Source organism: Asparagus officinalis, chromosome 10 (genome assembly GCF_001876935.1).
Source record: "Asparagus officinalis chromosome 10, Aspof.V1, whole genome shotgun sequence".
In the NCBI taxonomy this organism is placed as follows: domain Eukaryota; kingdom Viridiplantae; phylum Streptophyta; class Magnoliopsida; order Asparagales; family Asparagaceae; genus Asparagus; species Asparagus officinalis.
In genome coordinates this window covers 24,264,371-24,289,625 of record NC_033803.1, presented here as the reverse complement: position 1 = coordinate 24,289,625, position 25,255 = coordinate 24,264,371, and the positions used below count along the sequence as shown (strand labels likewise).

General features: G+C 35.2%; 1 protein-coding gene across 1 annotated transcript; it reads right to left on the bottom strand.

Moving 5' to 3' along the window:
• Window positions 11,523-24,117, bottom strand: LOC109825119 (casein kinase II subunit beta-1-like). The gene is made up of 5 exons (XM_020391853.1): window positions 23,655-24,117; window positions 22,481-22,699; window positions 12,843-12,952; window positions 12,589-12,754; window positions 11,523-11,943 (listed from the first exon to the last, which is right to left on the bottom strand). Exons 1-5 carry the CDS (start codon window positions 23,872-23,874, stop codon window positions 11,813-11,815), a joined length of 846 nt encoding a protein of 281 aa, XP_020247442.1. The 5' UTR covers window positions 23,875-24,117; the 3' UTR covers window positions 11,523-11,812.

Below are 25,255 nucleotides of genomic sequence, written 5' to 3'. Positions count from 1 at the left end.
TGTTCGGTAAAACATATTTTGCATGTTTATGGAAAGTGTTATTGCTTTTGAAGAGGTGTTTTTAGAATCAAATTAAGAATGACTTTAAAACAATTTCTTCTGTTTGTAGTTTTTATATCATAAATCCATTTATCTTTTCACATTATTATTTTATATGTCCTAAAAGTATATTGTTTATTTTGATATATGTCTACTTTTATCATTGTCACTTATAATGATCTTTAGGCAGAGTTTGCCGAATGACTAGTTTCAATAGCTTCAATAAGTTATTTCTATAACCTGTTTATATAAGCAACTCATCGTAAGCTCCAACAATACCAAACTCGCCCTAAGTTTTTATATATCTCGGTATTAATTGCTTTTTGATCTTTTAAATACTCTTTTATTGTCATCTTAATTATAGAATGGTCAGTAAGACTAGTGATTTGTTTATTAGGGGCGTGTGGAATTTTAAGAATAAAATTTAAAATTGACTAGTGTTCCTATACAGCTTTTATTGACTATACATTTCTTTGTAAGAGGGCTTCTAAACTTTTCAAAAGCTTGTTTGCAAAGGAGTTTACTACGGACTAAACGTTGAAAACTTGAAAATGTTGGAGATGTTAAAATATATCAACTAAGTAACGCACTTGATGAGATGGACATGTAATTATTCAATAAATAAAAAACAAGAACAAAATACAAATGTCCTAGTTTCCATCAACAAACAAGAGTAATTGGCCATTTGTCTAATTCAAACCAATTATGAATGTCTAACTTGGCTTCTAATATGTCATGGTTAATTGACCTCTCTTGTTTTTTTCTCCCAAGAACAAGTATGGCTGTCCAAGTCTGTATAAACTCCTAGTCTGAGCTTAAGAGTCACTCAACATATTATACTCTAACCCGCTGCAGGTCACCACGTGGATGGTAGGAGGTTTCAATATGGCTTTCACAGTTTTGAGTTTGATATTGAGTTGGGTTATATATATATATATATATATATAGAGAGAGAGAGAGAGAAATATGGAGAACCTTGGTACCAAGTTGCTTAAAGCAACTTGGTAGTGATGTGGCCTAATCTTACCCCTACATCACACCTCGAAGATAGAGCCTCAACCACCCTTCACCAACTCCAATATAGATGTATGGACAAGATTAGGCCACATCACTACCAAGTTGTTTGGAGCAACTTGGTACCAAGTTTCTCCATTTCTCTCTCTCTCTNTCCCACGCAAGCAGAAGATCGATAAACGATCTCCCTGCGTTTGTTTTGATAAAGTTGTAAACTTGTTTTATTTTCATTGTGCAAGGAGATCTTATAAAAAGATCAACTTTTTATTTTCTTTGAGTTTATTGTAACGACTAAAGTTGTAATAGATTCGATAGCAATGAAAATAGCAATTTTCGACGCAAACAAGAGGTTCAAATACAAACCTCACTATCCTAAAAACTAAAAACCTCTCCTCTCCATTGGATCTAGATTCATCCAATGGCTGAGATTAAAGCTGCATAAGGGTAATTAGGTAAAATAAGCAGCCCACTAAAGAGAGGTCATTAATGCTTCTCTATTGAGTTCTTCATTTCCCCATGCAACTCTCTCTCTCTCTCTCTCTCTCTCTCCAAAATCACAGCAACTCTCTCTGTCTTCAACATCTCCTTATTCACGGTCTTCTTCAACCTTCGTCTTCATGGTTTATGAAATTATTTTAACGCTTCGTCTTCATGGTCTTCTTCAACCTTCGTCTTCATGATTCAGTGGGCTGTTAAATTATTTTGACGACGCTTCGTCTTCATGGTCTTCTTCAACCTTCGTCTTCATGATTCAGTGGGCTGTTAAATTATTTTGACGCTTTAATGGTAAGTTTATAAAATTTGTTTGATTTTTCGTCTAAAAGTTTTAGTTTTAATCTTAAAGATCATAGCTTTTTGTTGTAAAAGGTGAAATATTTCACCTTTTAGTCTGAAAAATTTTTTGTTTTTTGAAGAAACCAGTTAAAAAACGAAGACACGCATAAGTGAATCTAGATTCACTGCAGTGAATCCAGATTCACAACAGTGAATCCAGATTCAGTATGTGATGTGTTTGTTTTTTACCATAAAAATCGTAATTTTTTGTTGTAAAAGGGGAAATCTTTTCATGGTTTAAAATTTTATAGCTTGTTTTCTACCATAAGTTTCTTATTCTTTTTGTTTAATTTTACCATAAGTTTTTTATTCTTCAATATAATCCAGATTCACTGGAGTGAATCCAGATTCACTGGAGTGAATCCAGATTCACTGGAGTGAATCCAGATTCACTGGAGTGAATCCAGATTCACTGGAGTGAATCCAGATTCACTGGAGTGAATCCAGATTCACTGGAGTGAATCCAGATTCACTGGAGTGAATCCAGATTCACTGGAGTGAATCCAGATTCACTGGAGTGAATCCAGATTCACTGGAGTGAATCCAGATTCACTGGAGTGAATCCAGATTCACTGGATGGTAAGGATGGTTTTTAATTAATTGTTGAAGAAATAAATGCATGTGCTGTAAGTTCGAAGAAATTTTTTGCTGTAAAAGATGAAATTTTTTGCTGTAAAAGATGAAATTTTTTGCTGTAAAAGATGAAATCTTTTCATAGTTTAAAATTTTATAGCTTGTTTTCTACCATAAGTTTCTTATTCTTTTTGTTTAAAATTTTATAGCTTGCTTTTTACCATAAGTTTCTTATTCTTCAATATAATCCAGATTCACTGGAGTGAATCCAGATTCACTCCAGCGAAAGCTTGGATGGTTAGGATGGTTTTTAATGAATTGTTGAAGAAATAAATGCATGTGCTGTAAGTTTGAAGAAATAAACGCATGAGTGAATCTAGATTCACTGCAGTGAATCCAGATTCAGTTATGTGAGGTGTTTGTTTTTTACCATAAAAATCGTAATTTTTTGCTGTAAAATGTGAAATCTTATCATGGTTTAAAATTTTATAGCTTGTTTTTTATCATAAGTTTCTTATTCTTTTTATTTTTTATTTTTGCAGATTTGTTATTGTTTGATAACGAGTCCAGTCCACTGAATCTGGATTCAATTTAGTGAACCTGGATTCACTCCAATGAATCGAGCTTCAATATAATCCAGATTCAATGGAGTGAATCCAGATTCACTCTAGCGAAAGCTTGGATGGTTAGGATGATTTTTAATGAATTGTTGTTGTGTTCTTCATGCGAATATGAAAGATCAAATCTTGATAGAAGATGAAAGTGAGTTACAGAGAGTATTAAATGACGTGTTGTATTAAAGGACGTGCTATAAAAGAGAGTATTAAAGGACGTGTTGGATTAATGTAGTGAATTGTTCCAATTAATGTAGTGAATTGTTTCCAATGTTACCAGCCACCATTAATGTAGTGAATTGTTTCAATTTTAACCTTTTTTTACAGCTGATGTGTATTAAATGTGTCTATATTTACAATTCTGCCATCGAAATGTAGGCCATTGGATTAGATAGATTGGAGGGTTAGGATTGGTTTTTAGTTCTCTAGGTTTTTATTAGAACCTAGAGAGAGGAGACGAGAGAGGATGGGAGAAACTTGTACCAAGTTGCTCCAAGCAACGTGGTAGTGATGTGGCATAATTTTTGTCCACTATCACTCTATATTAGAGTTCGGCTGAAGCGGTGGTTTGAGGTCTATCTTCGAGGTGTGAGTATAGGCGACAAGATCTATGCCACATCACTACCAAGTTGCTTGGAGCAACTTGTACCAAGTTTCTCCATTTTTCTCATATATATATATATGAGATAATATGTATCCTTGTCATAGGAGGGGATTTCCTCCTTGACGCCTCTAAAATCACATGATGAGCGACATTGTGGATGATCCGCTCGTTGAACTTGATCTAACTATTCTAAAACCCCAACACACCAAGTTTGGGGTGAACTCGTTGTTGTTTGACCCTTCATCCATCGTATCAATTTTAACGGTTTGAATGAATAGAACTTTTCATATGGCTCGATGGAGGGTCAAACGACGACGGGTCACTCCAAACTGTTGTGTGCGGTTTTAGAATATGTAGATCAAGTTCAACGGAGCAGATCATCCACAATGTCGCTCAATCATGTGATTTTAGAGACGTCAAGGAGGAAATCCCCTCTATGACAAGGATACCCATTAATCTCTCTCTCTCTCTCTTTCTCTCTCTCTCTCTCTCTCTCTCTCTCTATCTCTATATATATATATATATATATATATATAATATATATATATTATATTATTATTATATATATTATATATATATATAGTATATATATGATAATATATATATATTATATATTATAATTATATATATTTTACGTAAATTCACCTTTACTGTGCTCTATCCTTGCAATGTTACAATTTTTTTTCGATTTCTGTTTAAACTTTACCTTCTCTCTAAGCACATGTCATGCTCTGCACATGCGCCCCCTTAACTCGCTCTTTACTAAGATAAGGGTTAGGATATGGTTCAAAATAGGGTTACGGTTGGGTAAATGTTAGGATTATGGTTAGGTTTAGAGATAGAGTTAGGGTTGGGATTTGCTTCACTCTTCCTCTCTTTGATCTCTCTATATGAAAATTTACCCTAATTTTAGAGAGGAAAAAAAACTTGAGAGAGACGAGTTAGGGTTAGGATTTGCTTCATTCTTCTCTCCAGGGCCGGCTTTGGGCCTGCGCGGGATGAGCGACCGCTCAGGGCCCCAATTTGTTGGGGGCCCCAAAAAAAATTATTTATATTTATATGTATAATCCTAAATAACCCCACCTAAGTTCCTAACCCACGTTTCATTCTAAGTTCCAACTCACCCTCTCTGAGCTCTCTCTTCCGGTCTTTCCCCAATTCAAAAGGGGGGCGAAAAAAATCAAAATTTTATCTAAATTCTCAAATCAAAGGCAAGAAATCGCCGATTTTTGCCCTAGGATTCGAGGAATTGTTGGATCAGGTATGGATAACCCTCTATTTTACCATTTTTGGGGGGAAATTTGAGGGGAACTAGTTTACTAGATCTTGGTTTTATTAACTGTCCGTTGTTGGATCTTGTTTTATTTTTTATGTTTCCTTTTTATGGGCTTTTAATGGAATGAATTTGATCATGGAGCTAAAGGTTTTCAAAAAAAAATTGAATTTTTTGAGTTTAAGATGATGTTTTTTTTTATTTTTATGCGTTACTTGCAAAAATACCAATTTCCCCCCTTTAAATTCGTGTTGTAGTTGATCTTAAAAATCGTTTTTTTGCCTTTTTAGTGGATACTGTGGATGGGGGTGGCCGTGGATGATGGATCTTGGTGTTTTTGGTGATTAATGATGTTAATAGAATTTCCATCTCTTTTCATGCTAATCTGCAATAAGAGAAGTCTTGGGTCAAAATCAAATGTAGTATAACGATTAACGAGTTCAAATGTTCAATAAAAGGTACCCATTGAAGCAGGGCCGACTTTGGGCCTGCGCGGGATGAGCGACCGCTCAGGGCCCCAATTTGTTGGGGGCCCCAAAAAAATTATTTATATTTATATGTATAATCCTAAATAACCCCACCTAAGTTCCTAACCCACGTTTCATTCTAAGTTCCAACTCAGCCTCTCTGAGCTCTCTCTTCCGGTCTTTCCCCAATTCAAAAGGGGGGCGAAAAAAATCAAAATTTTATCTAAATTCTCAAATCAAAGGCAAGAGATCGCAAGAAATCGCCGATTTTTGCCCTAGGATTCGAGGAATTGTTGGATCAGGTATGGATAACCCTCTATTTTACCATTTTTGGGGGGAAATTTGAGGGGAACTAGTTTACTAGATCTTGGTTTTATTAACTGTCCGTTGTTGGATCTTGTTTTATTTTTTATGTTTCCTTTTTATGGGCTTTTAATGGAATGAATTTGATCATGGAGCTAAAGGTTTTCAAAAAAAAAATTGAATTTTTTGAGTTTAAGATGATGTTTTTTTTTATTTTTATGCGTTACTTGCAAAAATACCAATTTCCCCCCTTTAAATTCGTGTTGTAGTTGATCTTAAAAATCGTTTTTTTGCCTTTTTAGTGGATACTGTGGATGGGGGTGGCCGTGGATGATGGATCTTGGTGTTTTTGGTGATTAATGATGTTAATAGAATTTCCATCTCTTTTCATGCTAATCTGCAATAAGAGAAGTCTTGGGTCAAAATCAAATGTAGTATAACGATTAACGAGTTCAAATGTTCAATAAAAGGTACCCATTGAAGAGAATTAGAGAAAATTGACAGTTTGTTGCTTTTAGCTTATTAGTTTTTTAGGATTCAAAAAGGCAGGCCTAGTAATTTCATTGTAACAGAGAGATTTAGACGTGTAACTAAAATTAAGTTTGGTGAGGATACTTCCACAAGTATGCAGACATAAAAAAAAAACATAACTGCCGAGTCACAGAAACTAGTTTCATGGCATTCATGCAAATTTAGAATGTTTGTTCAAGAAAAGAAAACAGAGGGGAAAAGAAAACCAAGTGCATGACTCGTTGAGTTGATTCATTCATGTGAACTTACCTCGTCAAAATCGCCACCATTATTTAAGGTCATGCAGTTATAGAACTAACATTTCAAGTATCCTAGGAGTTGTATTCATCTTGAGGCAATACTAGAAGTCAAAGAGCTAAATTTATGGATACTCTTGCCATGTTATTGGCCCTATATAATGTCTTGTGCAAATAAAAGACTTATACTTTGTTGATTATGTTAGCTTATAGACATCTGTAATTTTCTTTTCCTTTATAGTTCTGTTCATCTTTTTTTGAGCTTATGGTGTCATACAATTGTATTTCTGCTGATGAGTGATGAGACCTTTATTATTGCTTTTCTGTTTTGAACAGGTTTATGAAAAGGTTATAGACATGTTTATTATGGTGTCAACTATCTTTTGCAGACTACTCGAGTACATCTTCCACTTGATTTAAGGCTTCAAATTAGGTTGTATTCTTCCTAATCTTTTGACTTCTACCAATTTAATTGTAATATTTTTTGTTTTATTATAGAAATGCCTCCAAGAAAGTATCCTTCTGGATATGATAAACGCAAGAAAAAAAGAAAAAATGAACAATTTGTCCAAACTCAAAGTGGAGCACTTGATAAATTCATTGTTAGAGAAACACAAGATTTAGTTGAAAATTCAATTGAAAATGATAACATCAATGATTTGGGCTTGAATGAGTATGAGAATGAAAATGTTGATGATCAAAGTAAAAATGAAAATGATAATGAAAATGAGAATCAGAATGATAATGAGAATTATAATGAAAATGAAAATGATAATGAAAATGAGAATCAAAATGAAAATGAAAATAAAAATGAAAGTAAAAATGAGAATCAGAATCAGAATGAAATTGATATTGACAATGAAAATGAAAATGAGAATGAAAATATTTTAGGCAATGAACAACCTAGTCAGTCTATGCTCATGAATTTGAATATTTATGATCCAAGAACTTGGGATAATTTGGACACAAAATCTAGAGATATTAGTGGAAAATGGCCCTATAAGAGATATATTATTCGAAAAAGGTCCTAAAGATAAATTAGGAAGATGTTTTTCTTCGGCATTTTACACTAGGCATTTATCAAATGGAGAGAAATGCGATAGGGAATGGTTAGTTTATTCAAAGGATATCGATAAAGTATTTTGTTTTTGTTGTAAACTGTTTAAAAATGGTTTTAAGAAAAGTTTTTTAATAAATGAAGGATTTAATGATTGGATGCATCTTAGTGCTAGGGTTAAAGAACATGAAACAACTAATGAGCACATCATTAACATGAGTACTTGGCTTGATTTACGCATAAGATTAAAGAATAATAAAACAATTGATAAAAATATTCAAGAGCAAATTAATAAAGAGAAGGAACATTGGAAGAAAGTATTACAAAGAATAATTTCTGTTGTTAAATATCTTGCTAAACATAACTTGGCATTTCGAGGCACAAATGAGAGAATTTATCAAAATCATAATGGAAATTTTTTAGGCCTAATTGAAATGATTGCAGAAATAGGATCCGGTAATGCAAGAACATGTTCGACGTATTGACCATGGTGAAATTCATTATCATTATCTTGGTCATAGCATTCAAAATGAATTGATAAGTATGTTAGCTTCTAAAATCAAATGTGCAATAGTTCAAAAAATTAAAGAAGCTAAATACTTTTCAGTAATACTTGATTGTACTCCGGATGCAAGTCACCAAGAACAAATGACTTTAATATTACGATGTGTTGATATTTCTACAAGCCCGATAAAAATAGAAGAATTTTTTGTAGAATTTTTAAAAGTAAATGATACATCTGGACAAGGACTTTTTGAAGAATTGCAAAATATGCAAAAAACTCTTAATCTTGATATTGATAATGTACGAGGTCAAGGGTATGATAATGGTTCTAATATGAAAGGGAGACACCAAGGTGTACAAAAAAAAGTACTTGATATAAATCCTAGAGCATTATACACGCCTTGTGGTTGTCATAGTCTTAATTTAACACTTTGTGATATGGCAAATTGTTGTGGTAAAGCAAAAGACTTTTTTGGAGTGATACAACGCATTTATACATTATTTTCTCACTCAACAAAGCGATGGCAAATTTTGATAAATAATGTAAAAGGTTTAACTGTGAAGCCATTGTCGGCTACACGTTGGGAAAGCCATATTGAAAGCGTTAAAGCAATTAGATTCCAAACGCTTGAAATAAGAGAAGCACTACTTGAGTTAGCAGAAACTGATAATGACTCCAAAATAAGGAGTGAAGCAGATTCTTTAGCAACACATGGAATTGGAAATTTTGAATTTTTATTAAGTATGATTATTTGGTATGATATATTATTTGTTGTTAACTTAATTAGCAAATATTTACAATCTAAAGATATGCTTATTGATATTGCTATAGATCAAGTAAAAGGATTGATTAGGTTTTTTGAGGATTATAGAGAAGTTGGGCTCACACAAGCTATGACAATTGCTAAAGAAATTGCTACTGAAATGGAAATTGATTCTGTATTTCAAGCAAAACGTCAAATCGGTAGAAAAAGACAATTTGATGAGAATGTTAATGAGGAGACAATACAATCAGCTGAAGAATCTTTTAGAATCAATTATTTTTTGTATATTGTAGATCAAGCTATTGGTTCACTAAAGAAAAGGTTTGAGCAATATAAAACATATGAAGATATTTTTGGATTTTTGTTTGGTTCAGAAAAGTTAAATTCATTAGATGATAATAATTTGAAAGCATGTTGTGATAATCTTGAAATTGTTCTAAAATATAAAACATTTTCTGATCTTGATGGGAAAGATTTATTTGGAGAACTAAAAATCTTACGAAATATTTTACCAAAAGAAACAAAGATGGCTATTGATATACTGAATTTCTTAAAAATACGAAATTGTTTTCCAAATGCATGTATTGCTTATAGAATATTACTGACTATACCTGTTACGGTCGCATCTGCAGAAAGAAGTTTTTCAAAATTAAAATTATTAAAATCTTATCTGAGATCGACCATGTCACAAGAAAGAGTAAATGGACTACCTTTGATATCTATTGAAAATGATTTTATAGATAAAATTGATGTTAAGGGCTTAATTAGTGATTTTGCAGCTAAAAATGCAAGGAGGATAATTTTTCGATGATACTTTTTTATGCTAAAGGCTTCGATATCTCTTATGAAGGTAAGCACAGATACAAGAGGAACATAATATACAAGTATTTCTTATTGTGGACTATTTGCTCTATTGGAAAGCTTTATTAAGGTGGGAGTACATGCATTTATCTGATCAGTAATATTTTATTCAGGTGACTGAAGAGATGAAGAATGAGCAATAGCACTTGAAAAGTATGTTAAAGATTATGCAGATGCAAAAAATTCAGGTAACATTTTAATGTCTGATCAGTAATATTTTGTTCCCTAGCATTTTAGGGATTCGAATTGGAATTCAGGTAACATTTTAATGTCTGATCAGTAATATTTTGTTCCCTAGCATTTTAGGGATTCGAATTGGAATTTATTGATATTTTGTATATTGAGAAAGGCCCTGTGTTTACTTTTCGCACAGGGCCCCTAAAATCTCAGATCCGGCCCTGCTTCTCTCGCGTGAAAATTTGCCTACTCATAGAGGAGGAGGAGGAAGAGGGGTCGAGAGATTTTGGGAGATTTGGGGGACTAAATTTCAAAATATGATGACTTTAGGGACTAATATCATAGTATGAAAGATTTGGGGGTCTAACAGTATTTTTGAAGGGTGGGTGTTTTTTAAGTCAAAAGGTGTGACATTGCAAAAATAATAGCAATTAAAGGTGGTTTTCATTTAAGGGGCTGTTTGGTTGTTTTCCGAAAAAAATCGGAAATGGAAATGTCACATTTCATTTGCTTTCATCACATTTCAAGACATTTCCCAGTTTTCTTTTATCTGTTTGTTTCGCAAAGAAATCACCACATTTCACCGCCATGTCACACTAAAAACAAAAAAAGCCGCAATAGTAACAGTAGAATAGATTTCCATTTCTTGTGTTTGTTTGTGAACAAAAAAAGAGAAATATAGGTCAGCCGCAATAGTAACAGTAAAATCAGCATTTAAATAATCTGTTTTATTCTCTTATACTATTTCAACAGTGCTTTTATTAATTAAAGATTCATAGAAGTGACATTTCCAAGTGTTTTCAGAGGTTTTTGGTGTGAAAACACATTTCTTAAAATTTGACATGGCATCCTACGTGGCATCCCCCTTTTCTTAAAACTCAAAATGAAACAAACATGCGAAATGGAAAACGGTTGAAACCAAAATCTGAGGTGTCAGGGGAGAATTTCCTCAAAGGTGACATGGCGGGGGGTTTCTCATTTTTTTTTGGGCAAACAAACAGCACCTAAGAAAACTCCAAAAGGTGGTGTTTCGAGTAAAAGTAAATATAGTTTTAAAAACCCGAGTATAAACATTGCCAACTTCATGAATGAATATGATTCATAACCATTAACTCATTGACAAAAAAGGACAAACAGCAGCAAACACAGCAATATTACTCACTAGCAAACAAACAATATCCAAGTTGTCCGCATCATTCCCCTACAAATTGGACTGGAGCATTTGAATCTCAAGTTTGAGGGTGGTAGTTTAGTAAGTGATCCTTTGTGTCCCAATGCACCACATCCATCCCCATCAGGACTTCGCTTTCTATCGCAACTCGACAAAACTTAGATAAGGAGCTAGGCATGATTGACATCAGGCATTCAGGCTGATGGATACTTTTAGCTCTTATCCCCTGCTTGCATAACTCCCAGCCGCCAACAAGCCTCCGTCCATCCCTCCATCAAATAGACTTTCAAAATGACAAGCTGAAAACACGTGCACCGTAAAAGAACAAGGGTTAACTGCACATAAACCCCTGCAGTATCATCGTTTTGAACTTACTATTCCTGAACTTTCATTTCGCATCGGCGCTTGGCCTGCATGATATTTTAGCAGGTATTGGCACCACGGTGAAACTAGTGAGTCACTCCGAGCGTAAAAGAGTCAAATGAGGTTACATGATGGTATGTTCAAAACAATAATAAAGCAGGGGGCCTATATGAAATTAACCCAAAGAACAACCATTAGTACACAAACTAGATCTCAGAATAAACAACAAACAGGCTTTCAGAGTTTTTGATGTTACAAATGCTTCCACACTACAACTACTTAAAAAATAAACAACAGCACGATGAATAAACATCTCCCCGGTATTTAATATGAGGGCAACACAAACACTTAGCCCTAGACTTCCTCCGCTTCTTTCCACTAGCCACAGTACCTTTTCTTTGGTGCAGGGTCATGCTTGAATCCAGAATTATGGCTTGTGGAGTTTAAAGCCAAATACTCTTGGAATGTATCGCTGAGATGTCTTCTGTGGCTTAAGATGAGCATACGTCATCAGAAACAAGTGAGGAAATGTCGTCCCAAAGTAAGCACCATCAATGTCTTAACAAAGTTAAGATCTCAACTGAAGCATAACTACAGAGCAAATGTGCAAATAGACTTGCAACAGTTTCTTACTGGTGATTAATATGCATAAACTTATCTGTAATGCCAGAAGGGTAATGCTAACTCCACATTGCATCATGCTAGTGTACTAGACAACACAAAAATGCTAGTGCACTACAGAACACAAAAATGTAGGGTTGCTTAGAGACACAATTTCCATGAGAAAGGATCCCATGATTTTATGTCTTGTAGTGAAGAGGAGTAATATTTACCCATTGTAGCCTTGTTAGCATTATCTAAGCCGGAATGCGTAATGGTCCAATGGATGAATGCTACCAAAATATGAAGCAGATACGGGATACNCTCTCTCTCTCTCTCTCTCTCTCTCTCTCTCTCTATATATATATATATATATATATATATATATATATATACACACACACACACACACATACATATATACATGTACATATATGTGTGTAAATGCATGTTATTGATATCGGAAACAAAGTTCATCATCCTATAAGATGGCCGACAAATCACTTTAGAGCTTGATAGATGCACAAATGTGGAGTTGGAAAGGATGGAAGAATTATTTTTTATCTTTTAAGATTTGAATTAGATATTGTGATGAAAGGATACTGCCTTGGTACTTGGATCTGGGATAGTATATATCTTCGCATTTAGGACAGTAGATTTTGACCGTACTGGATCGAGGAATGTCTGATTGACCAACAGGAAGGCAGGGCTGACCGCAGCAGTAAACTCTGGGACACCTTCCAAAATCGTAATTCTTGAATTTATCTAGCTGCAAAAGCAAAAAATATCAGATAAAATCAGCTCAGAACAGCTGAGGAAACTATGTAAATCCAAAAGGTCAATGCACGATATCTCACCATAGCAGCCATCCCTTTACTGGTCAAAATGTAGCGCACATGAATAAGACCATACAGCATCTCTGCTGCTGATTCAACTAGCTCATTTTGTTCCTCCGTGAACATCTCATCTGTTCAATAGCAAGAAGCAAAGGTTACTCACTTGATATTTCAAATGAGATAGATACCGGAACACACAATGTCTTCTTGTATACCTCATTTTACTTTAATGATTCCTGAACAGCATTCACTGAAAATAGGATACAAACTTACTCTTCATAAAGAATAGAATTAAATACAGGAGTATTTGTTGAAGTCATTCTGCAACCTTGATATGCTATATGAAATGCCTATGGTCTACTGATATATGAATTAAATGAATGAATCTCTTGCCCTGTGGCCTATGGGTGATTTCTGAACACTGGGATTCATTAAATCTATTAATTTCTGTTAACTGTTTTATGAATACGGAAGATATAAGAAAAAAGTAAATTTAGCTTCCTTTTTATTTTTATATAACAATCATGCAATGAAGTGTCGTACCAAGCTTGCAGAAGTATTCCACATGGATTATACCACAACACAACATTGAAATCTTTGAATGGAACCCCGTCCATATCTGTGACACACAGATGCTAAAATATTAACCAGCTGGAATTATGGAAATAAGGAAGAGGTCTACTGCTTGACAACTGGGCCTAGAGATTTATGTCAATAAATGGGGGAATATATGACACACGCAATGATGGAATTTGATTCAGTAGTAAATCCGAAATTTGATCGTGTTAAAATACTTCAGTAGAGATGTATACCACATGCACTTTAAAAATAAGCCAGAAGTATAACATCTAAGGCAGATTCAAGACAAAAAGGAAGTTCTTTTCCAGTAAGAACCAGAAGGAATATAGAAAGGAACTGCATAGGTGAAGTTTTGAGGTCAGGTTCAACTTGATATGATTAATATCAGGAAATAAAAAGATTTTATTTTGCAAGAGTTGTAGAACTGATCATCTTTTAGCCTGATGATACAACTTATGCTCACTGGCCAGATAGCATATCCATACAAGACGCAGAACTATATGATTTAACTTCTATCAGAATGCAAGAGTCTTCTATAAACCGCACAAATATCCAGCAGGTTGCATTACTCTCACAGACAGAGCTTTCTTCAGAATAAAGTCAAGAGGAAAGATTGATACCCCAGACTTGCCATGAGTTCTAAAAGAAAAGTGTATGTTATATATGAAACATGTGAATGTCCTTGTTTGCATAACAATGATATGTAAGACACTTGCCTACACTGAAACTGGCATATCCATCTGTATTGAATGCAAGCCATGCGTGCCAGTAACAGTAAGGCACATCTATGTCCGACATTTGTTTTCACACACATCAATCGGTCTAATCATCTCATTATGAATGTGCATATAATCCATAGAAAACGGTGCAATGCATGGTTTATGAAGATATCGTAGTACAATGTCATTCTTGAATGCTATTTTTTCATATACAGATCACATATATATAGAGTAAGACTCCTATCAACTTAAGTTGATATCCACCAAACTTCTTATCACTCATTTATTAATATAAAAAACCTTTTCATATCATACAAGGATCCCTAGACAATATGAGTGGCTAAAAAGTTTGGTGGACAACTTTTTGCTATCCACTTAGTTGACACAAGTTTTGCTATATATATATATATATATATATATATATATATGAGAAATATGGAGAACCTTGGTACCAAGTTCTTTCATTGAACTTGGTAGTGAGGTGGCCAAATCTGCCCCCTACATCACGCCTCGAAGATGAAGCCTCTTTTTTAGAGTAGGTGAATAGTGATTGAGGTTCTATCTTCGAGGCGTGATGTAGGGGTCAGATCTGACCACATCACTACCAAGTTCAATGGAGAAATTTAGTACCAAGGTTCTCCATATTTCTCTCTCTATATATATACATACTTGTAAGTATACAAGTATATTCTATTATATACTTCTACACACACGCACTTACCATGGTATAGATACTAAGATATAAATATATAAATATATAGAATGTAGTTATAAGTATATTTATATGTGTATATTATAGAATTACAGTTGTATAAGTACATATACACACGCATACACACTCTCTCTCTCTCTCTCTCTCTCTCTCTCTCTCTCCTCTCTCCTCTCTCTCTCTGCATCTCTCTCTAATATATATATATATATATATATATATATATATATATATATATATATATATATATATATAATAATATATAGTGAGATTAAATGGTATCCTTGTCATAGGAGGGGATTTTCTCATTGACGCCTCTAAAATCACATGATTGAGCGACATTATGGATGATCCTCTCCGTTGAACTTGATCTACATATTCTAAAAACCCAAACACACCAAGTTTGGGTGAACCTGTCGTCGTTTGACCCTCCATCGAGCCATGTGTGAAAAGTTCTATTCATTTCAAAACCGTTGAATTGATACGAGTGGATGAAGGGTCAAACGACGGGTTCACGCCCAAACTTGGTGTGTTGGGTTTTAGAATATGTAGATCAAGTTCAACGGACGCGATCATCCACAATGTCGCTCATCATGTGATTTTAGAGCATCAGAGGAAATCCCCGCCTATGACAAATATACCCATATATCCTCTCTCTCTCTCTCTCTCTCTCCTCTCATCTCTATATATATATATATATATATATTATATATATATATATATATATATATATATATATTATATATATATTGTGCACAAACAAGAATCAGCCTTTTGTTCAAATTTGACTTTGCTCCTTTACATGCATAGAACCCTCTCAAGATGTTCTATTTTAGCGCGCATATACTTCCTGAATGTCATAATTCTTTCTGTATACCAAAATTCCTCATTGTAATGTATCAATTGCATATTAGCACGTGCCTACAGTGGAAAACTGAGATCAACTGATGTTTAATAGTAGACAGACACAATGAAAAAGAAGCAGATCCTATCAAATTAGTTAGTAATGAAGCCATCAACATCTCAATCTAGGATTGTGTTTGGGTGGGGTGGGGAACGAAGAGGTAAAGGGTCAAGAATCTCACTGATTAAAATGAAAGCATTGTTTTGAATATTTTGCAATGAGTTTATCGATCACTATCAATAATACAGAAATGAAAGGCTAGACGTATAGTCTGTGCTAAATGTACAAAAACAAAAGTGTCATTGCTCTCTTCATTGCCCAGGCAAATAATGCAGTTCATTGCAAGAAAAAGGTATGTGTACGAACAGAAGTTACTGTAAAATTATTACCATTCCAGCCACATATATGACAGTTTGAGATGCAGATCAGAAAATGGAATAAATCATCATAATAGGATTGTATGAGCTAAGTTGAAGATTAGAGCTGAGGGTTATTTTGGAAAGGTTAAGTCTTGATAAAGACAAACATCAGAGTTAGGTGTTCTCACAGTTCCAAATGGTTTGTAAACATAAATATTAAGAACTAAGATAAGAATTTCACAAAAATTCTATGTATGCCTTTGCTATGGCTGTGAAACACCAAAGCCACCCGGCAGCTTCTTGAGTCCATAAGAGAATGGTTGCTATTTCCTAGCTTTTAAAGGTTTTTATTTAGTTTTCTATTATGACATGTTTTTAATTGTTATCATCTTCTTCTTTGGTAAAACCTGAGTAAAAGGCTGAAAACAATGAAGGAAATCAGAAAACATAGGAAGATAAGATAGGTTGGAGAAATTTATAAAGTCCGATTCTCCCTATTGCTTTTTTCTCTTTCTTCCAATCTTTATTCATTCATGATCTGCAGAGAAGCTTTAATCCTCCAAGACTCTACTTCTCCCAACCAACACTGTTAAGTTCCCCTTTTCAATCTCACATAACTTTTTACATGATGATGGACGGTTTCTCCTTAATAGGTTAATGCAGGCTTCTAATATCAAGTTATATGAGACTCGCACACAAGGTTCTACATATCGGATATCGGGGAAATATCAGATGGCCAAAATTCATATCGTATTGCGAATATCAGGAAAATATCGGAGATATGTGGTAAATATCGGAATGCCATGCAAATGTTTGCACATATAATATAATGTACTAGAATGTAATCTCAACATACTTTATAAAGTTTAAGCATGCAAAATATAAAATATATGTTTAGGATCATTAATCAACCTTATAAAACTAACATTATAACAAAAGTACAAATCAACATTGTAACATTTCGTCCGATTTTTTTAAGCCAATATGTCATTTGATATAATAGGAAAATCATGATATCTCGCACAATAATTGTCAAACACAGTATATTGTTTTGCGACAAGCCACATAAAAGACTATATCAGCCATCATATTGGCTGATATATTAGCCATATCGGGGATATATCACCCAAAATAGCCAAAAAGTGGTAAAAAATATTTAGAGACCATTTTGGCTGCAGCAAGCCCTATAAAAGGATATATCGGCAATATATCGAGCCATGTCGGGGATATTTAAAACAATGCTCACACACACAAGTTTCTTGACAATCGTGAAAAGATAACCACCTTAGTCAGTTTAAAATTTTAACATGGCAGATATCAAGCATTTCTGTTGAAGATTTTCAAGATAAAACTCAAGGGCTCCCTCTAGGTCAATGGTTTCCCAGGTTTCCTGCCTGCAACCATGGAATACAAACAATGAAACCAAGGACCTTATACCATGGCATGATAACTACACATATTTTTCAACAGAGATCAAAAAAATGATCCATACTGCCACTGCACCATGTTGCTGACTAGAACTGCTTTGCTTCACACTCGTTGAAGGATTCAAGAATATATCACTTCCACGTTCCCTATCTGCAGAAAAAAGTAACACAGGTCACAGCCTGACCTATTCTCCTTTTCCTCTTTTGGCAGCACCAAGTGGTAGAGGCAAGGTAGGAAGTAGAGAGAGCAGCTGCTGCTGATGATGATAGATGACTGTAACTAGGACATATCTCTTCCTCCTATTTCTTCTACATAAAAATCTCTTCTTGCTTATTCACTTCTTAATTCACCAATGACAGCTAGGAGGTGGTGCATCCGCATTCATGCGCAGTTTCATCCATAACAACTAGACTGGTGGCATGTGCTATTCACATTTGTTATTAGAGGTTTAGTCTACTTTGGTTTAGTCCCATGTTGCTCGTGGAATAACTATTGTACTTCTGATTTATTATAAATAAGCATAGAGGGGAAAGGCTGATTAATAATCCTCAAATTCTTACCCTAGTTCTAATCCACTAACTACTATAACAATATTAAAAGGCTAGAAATGTACCTAGTGAAAACCCAAAATTACACGTAGACACATACACAAAAAAGTCACAAATTCAAGGTGGTCACAAATGTGAAATTATCTCCGCATGTTAGGTCACGTATTCAGTTCCTAAAATTTAATACTTTCAGGTGCTTCAACTTTTAAAGCAAAGGCACCATGTAAAAGGAAGGGTTTAAAAAATAGTTCCATCTTGTATAAAGGTTACAGGTCACTTGCATGGGAGTTATGAAAAATGGCTTAATAGATATGCACAAAATCTATTTCTTATACATATGGGTAAGAACAGGTCGTTATAGAATCTCTAGCTAATCGGGAGTACTTTAAACCTGCTTCAAGTTTATTTTCACATTTTATATAGTTCATTTTTGTTTACTAATATTTTCAAAATTAACATTTTAGCATTGATTTCTAAGCTTCCAAGAAAAAAAGAGACTAATACTTCTCATTGTGAAGACCATTTGGGCCTTATTTTCTGCTTCCAGTTTCCACAACCTTGAAGTGGTTAATACAAAAGACTGATTAGAAGGGCCTGCTGCATAAAAAACAATTTTCTTTCCATTTCTTAATTCCACAAATAGAACACTTAGAAGTAAAACCAGAATTATAAATATATAAAGTAAAGATAAATGCAGGGCTATTATGTAAGTTTAGGTCACGCTCACAGTCAGAGGGCGCAGCTGGGCCTCTAATTATACAGTAGAGATGTTTCTTTAATATAGTAGAGATGATCCAATACTACAAAAATTAACGGATATCAGCGACTAAGCCTATCTTAAAAAAACTTGAATGCAAGAAAGTAGTTTTAATGTGGAAAACAGCAGGCGTCAAGCTACAGTGAAACAGAAACTAAAAATTCTGTGGGAGCTCAAGGAAGCTAAAGTACCTCGAAGATCAAAATGTATTCCAAAGGGAACAGTTTAAAAGACCGGGATAGATTAGATGAATATAAGCAGAGGAACAACAAAGACAACAACTTGGCATTGTAATAAGCAGATGTTGTGGAACCGAAAGATGCTATGAATATATAAACAACAAGTATTATGACAAAGAAAAGTGTATTCACATGGCAAACTAACCTTTAAAGATACCCACGATTAATATGTTCTCATGGATGAAGAACTTGGAAAATTTCAGAAAAATGTACAAAGAGTGGTCATAATAGACAAAATGAAATCTCATGAATCAAACATGATTCAGTCAGCAAGAGATTTAACTAGTTCACCTAAGTTTTAGCAAACCTTCGAAGCTCAAATAATAGGAATCCAAAACTTTGCAGATGCCAAAAGATTGATACAAGCAAACCTCCTAATTTAACGACCAGAAATGCTTAAACCCACAAGGAGGCATGAATCATCATGTTCAAGTAAAAAACTTGGCGATAGTAATAGACTTTAGGAAAGATGAATAGTTATGTCGATTGACAAAACCTTGACACAAGCAAACCTTCTAATTTAACGACCAAAAATGCTTAAACCCACAAGGAGGCATGAATCATCATGTTCCAAGTAAAAAACTTGGTGAGAGTAATAGAACTTAGGAAAGATGCATAATTTTGTCGATTGACAAAAGCTTGATACAAGCAAACCTCCTAATTTAATGACCAGAAATGTTAAAACCCACAAGGAGGCATGAATCATCATGTTTAATTAAAAAACTTGGCGAGAGTAATAGAATTTAGGAAAGATGTACAATTATGTCGATTGAATATAATGTAATTAACACAATGTCATAAACAAGTATCTAGTACTACATGGTATCTGAGACAGGCCCGGTTTTGAGGGTGTTCCAACGGATCGACCGCACAGATGGCCCCCTAAAGTTGGGGGGCCCCCGCCTCTCTCTCTCTTCCTCTTAATTCTCATTTCTATCGTTCTCACTCTCTCACCTTCGTCCCCGGAGAGGCCCCGCTACCGCCGAACGGCAGTGCACCACGGCCATGCTGCAGACGCGGCCCCCCCATTAAAATAAAACCCAAATCCCGCAACTCACCAGATTCTGCTCCCAACATTTCCCCCCAGATCCGGCTCCAACATACTCCGGCACTCCCTTGCAGCCGCGTCATCAGCCATCCCTGATCGCCCAACTCTAGATCCGTCACAGCGCCACACCAACCTCCTCCAGCAACCGCGACACCACGCCTCACCTCCCCGCCCCACACAATTTCTCGTCTTCTTCTTTTCTCAATCTCATATCTCTGACGTCATCGTCGACAAACCCTTGATCGCAGAGGAGGAACGGCCTCAAGAGGTAATTCATCCATGATTCGATCTCTCTCCAAGTTCTAGGGTTTCAAGAAAGCGATTTAGGGCATTGTAGTTTGGATATTTAGGGGAAACGGTGGATTTTTTTTTGCTTTAATGTCCGTGATCATGCGGGAGACAACCCGACAGCAGCTTCAACTGGGTGATTCTGAAGAGGCTCTTTTTGAGCAGGACGAGCAAGCCTCCGATCTCTCTCAAGAGGCTTGTCGCCTTCATGAAGGGAAAGGTAGTATCTTTTTTTTAAATTGGATTTTAGAGTATTTTTCTTGATTTTTTTGCTAATTTGTGGTGATTTCTTTTTTTGAGTAGGAGAACAATATTGCAGTGGTTGTGGGAACTGTGACTGATGACAAGAGGGTTTATGAGGTTCCCGGCGATAAAAGTGACGACTTTGAGGTTTACAGAGACTACGAGGGCGAGGATCCTGAAGGCTGGGGAGAGTGCCTGACGTTTGATCAGCTTGCTCTGCGTGCTCCCCTTAGGCAGAACACGGTAATTTATTGTTTTTTTAATTTGTATGGAACTTCCAATTTTAGCATTCTCCATATCCATAATTGTTAGTGGTGTATAATTATCTATGTTAACATTTCATGCACAATAGAATAAATGTGATTTTTTAAGTAACGGTGCAAATATACTGATAATAGAAATGGTTAATAATCAAGTTCTATATACATCACCATTTATGTCTAAATGATACCTTCTCCAATCTTAGATTGCTTCCCATGTTTAAATATTGTCAGAATACAGTGGATTGCATGAGTTTTGTTAATGATAACTTCTTCAAATTTTGGCCCTTTTCTTATATATGTTCTTTCAATTTCAAATGTGGTCTTTGTTCGTAGGGAATAGTTTGGTTTAAGAATACACATTCTTATCATTCTATTAGTTTCTTCTTATCAAGGAGCAGTAGATTAGCAATCTTTCTGTGAACCACGGCTCAATTGTCATTTTGAAAGATTTATTTTGTATATAGAGAAGGGCTCTGTGTTTATCTTTCGCACAGGGCCCCTAAAATCTCAGAACCGGCCCTGATCTGAGAACACGTCAACAGAGAACAAATGCCGAATAAGAGGCAATGCCACATATTTTCACAATCAATGGCATATTTTTCAGCCAAATAGCCAATCAAACAAAAACAAAACACCACAATATATACTACCAACTTCAACATAAAAAAGAAGTTACATGAAAAGCCTTTCGTGTCAATCATTTAGCCATACCAATATGGATGAGCAAAAGTTGTGTTAGCTACCACTAAAGAAATTTTCCTTAATTTCAACTGATGTGCTGCATAGGATAAATGATACACACCAGCATTTGATGTCTAATCGTCTAAAAATGTAGTGTGCGCCTATTCGCCTGGATCAAGGTAATTTTGTTTCAAAGTTGGAAAGATAGTGCATCAAGTCATATTGGCACTTGGTAGTTCGTAGTATAGTCATCAAGTATAGCATCTCCCATTCAGTGAATATGTCCTAAAATTGAGCATGCAAAATAATTATTTAGAAGGAAATTTCAGAAGGAGCTAGACCAATTAGTAGATTTAGGTTAGCTTAGAGTGGAGCCCAACAGGAAAACAAGATGTAGATTCTTTCAAAAGAAAATGTCTAGTTAGACGGGTTTGCTACCCAAACAAAGCAAAGCTTACTAAATTGTATGAGTGAAACAGAAATTACCATCTTAAAAGATTGGTCAAGCAAAGATTCTTATCGTTTCAAAATTATTACAACATCCATAACCTAACTAGAAGTTAGTAGTGCAGTCTTACAAATTCGACCTTGGTTTTGAAAAATAAAATAAAATAAAAAGATAATGCTGGATATGCTTTATCATTTTGTTGGCAGATAGTCCTTACCGTACATAAATGTGTAAAAGAAAAAAATGACCATGCCATACTGCTTGAAGCACCTTCTAAACAAGATTAACAATGATACATGAGAAGGAATTGCTTCACAAAACAAACTAAGGTATTCAGTGCCAGTCACGATGTCAACAAATGATATATAGGCAGGTGATGATCACTTCTGACAAAAGATAACATAATGCTAATAGAACTACTATAGCATAGAAGAGAACAGGCTTACCATGAGACGACTCAACATCCAAAATCAGGTCAAGGGCATATTCATAGTATGGGACTTGACTGCTTAGACCACAGAGGTTAAAATCATCTTGTATGTACTCATCATCAACTTCACAGAAAAACTCATTCCCTCTTAGATTACAAAACCATGAAATCCAAGATGTGTCTTCACCTTCAGATCCACTAACATCCGACTCTTCACTATCTGTCTCTGATACTTCTGAAGAGGAAAGTAGTTACAAAAGCAAATAAAAAATGAGTAGGCACGAATTTTGGCAAAATAGCAGCAAGTCAAAAGAAATATTAAGCAAGAAATAAAATATGGGAAGTCATCAGATTATATTGCATATGTGCAAAACATAATGGTTACAAAAAGCTTTCTGACAAATGTATATAGACTTGACAGATTACAGCTCCCAAAACTTAATTTGATTCTTAAACAAAACAACTTCGTTACCAAAGTCACATTTGACTGAGCAATGCTGGATATCAAGTTTCCTAATTACAAACTTTCAATATACCAAATATCTTCACAAATGAACCAAAACAAATATGTGCATCTCTATAAAATTTATGCTAGGGTTTACAAGGGATTCAGGTTCTCTCCCTCTAACAGCTTGTTTCTTGGTTTCCTGCAAATGACATCAGAACCAGGCCCATCATCCGAGATGCAAGTGATTGTGTGTTTGGTGACACTGGCATTGTTGTGTTCATCCAGGATTAGACTTGTGCAAAGTCAAATCGGTGACATCAGGATTGCAGGGATCGAAGGGGACTAGGTTAGTGCAAAGATAGCCTGTGGGCACGGTAAGTTCGGGTCCATTTAGTCCTGACAACGGGAGAGTCAATGCCGGTCCCTAAAGGATTTGGGTTACCTCCTTCTAACCCTAGCTTTTGGGGGTGAGTTCTCCAAAGCCTTGTATAAAGTATGGTTCTGGAACAATAAACTTATAGTGAAATTATGGCACCAGTCTTTCACTTGCACTAATTTTCAACCAAAGATCTGATTCAGTTCATCACTACAAATCGCCACAAAGCTCACACATTGCTTATTTCCCACAAATTACTCCACAAAGCTCACACACTTCTTTCGAAAACCTAATAAGCACCAATCTCATCCACCAAACCAACACCAAACATTAATGATAATTATCACAAAATTCAAGAAATCGCACCATTGGAACACTTGTTCTTGGCCACGGGTCCAGTGATCTGATCAGGGTTCTTTCCTGAGAAATTCGCCGGCATCGAAACCCGATCCTTCTCCTTCCCGTTGCTCAGCCCCCTCGACGTCGACGGTGACGCCCTCTCCAGGTGCTTGTCGAGCGCGTCGTTGATCCGCTTCCGATCGATCGCCGCAATCTCGGACTTCGATCCGATCCCTCGCTTATACATCTCTCGCTCCTCCGATTCCCAGCTCAATCCAATCGCAGAGACATGATGTCGATCGATCACTTGAAGAAATATTTACAGATTCGAGAGAAAAATGATGAGGAAAAAAAAATTAGGGTGAGGGTTTTTTTTTTTTTCCTTTTCTTTTCGTTCAGAGGGAGAGCAAACCCTCTTCGGGCTCTTCAGTGCCGGAGAGAGAGACAGAGAGATAGCAGGACGGCAAAAGGTGAAGGGGAAACGAGGGGTGAGGGGACGGTGGGATTGTAATTTTGGGGAATGTTCGGGGTTAAGAAGGAAAGCGTTGGGGCCCGCGGTGCCCTATGCTCCGACGATATTTTTCCTGGATGCTGTGGGATCGTGGAGGATTCAGTGAGAGGACCGTGTAGCGTACAGGGCTGCAATGCATTTATTAGGCACACGTGTCTCTTTAAACTTTTGTTATTGGAACACTGAGGGTGTTTGTTTCAAATCATATAATTTTAGGATATGGATTTCACCATGGGATTTGAAATTCATAGGTAATTTGTTATGGGTTGGGATTCCTAAACTTTGTTTGTTTCAACAATATTTTGGGATTTGCAATACTATAATTTGTAATATTTTTGTTTGTTTCAAACTTTTTGAAATTTAAAATCCTTAATTTGTCTAACACTTTTGAAATCCACCCCACATCCCACCCAAAAATGAGGATTTCACAAATCCTTAAATATAATATTTTTTTATTATTTGGGGATTTGATATTCTAAAATTTGTTTTGAAACAAACAAGTTTTATGGAATTCTAAAACCCAAAAAAACCCACTTTTTGATCCTAGAATTTGAAATCCCACCCAAATGCCAAAAAAAATTTGAAACAAACATCCCCTTATCCTGTTCTATATGGGGACCCGAAGTATGATGTAATTATATAAGTAATTCTAACGTCTGCATATGCAGTAACTTTGATGTTACTCATTGTACTTAGGTTAAAGCAATTGTTTTCTATTGGTGTGAGAGTTTTAGTTCTATGTTAGTTAGGTTTAGAACTGTGGTTAAAGTAATAACAAAAGGTACCGATTATTAAAGTTAGGAGTAGAATTATAACAATAAATTTTTAGTAAATAATCATTGTTATAACCCTACGTCTGACACAAATCCTAATTCTAATGCTCACCAAAAATCTTAACACTATCCTGATACTAACAGTCCGTATGGCTACGCGAAAACCTAATGGAAATCAATTTCCCCCCGGCTTTTAAGAAATCAATTTTTTGTATTAGTAATTTCTATTGTATTTGGGACTGAGAAAAATGGAAATATATTCTCTAAGGATTTTTAAAAAGACAAAAAGCAGGAATTTTGATTTTGACGTTTTTTTTTTTTTTTTTTGCGAGAAAATCACGTTG

Bases quoted from the DNA above. Each gene is read 5' to 3' on its own strand.
- LOC109825119 (XM_020391853.1), bottom strand. From the start codon at position 23,874: ATGTATAAGCGAGGGATCGGATCGAAGTCCGAGATTGCGGCGATCGAT. The intron at 22,700-23,654 runs GTGCGATTTCTT...TTTCCTCTTCAG, and splicing joins CAAGAACAAGTGTTCCAATG to AAGTATCAGAGACAGATAGT. The intron at 11,944-12,588 runs GTATCCTTTCAT...AACTTTGTTAAG, and splicing joins CAGATCCAAGTACCAAGGCA to ACATTGATGGTGCTTACTTT.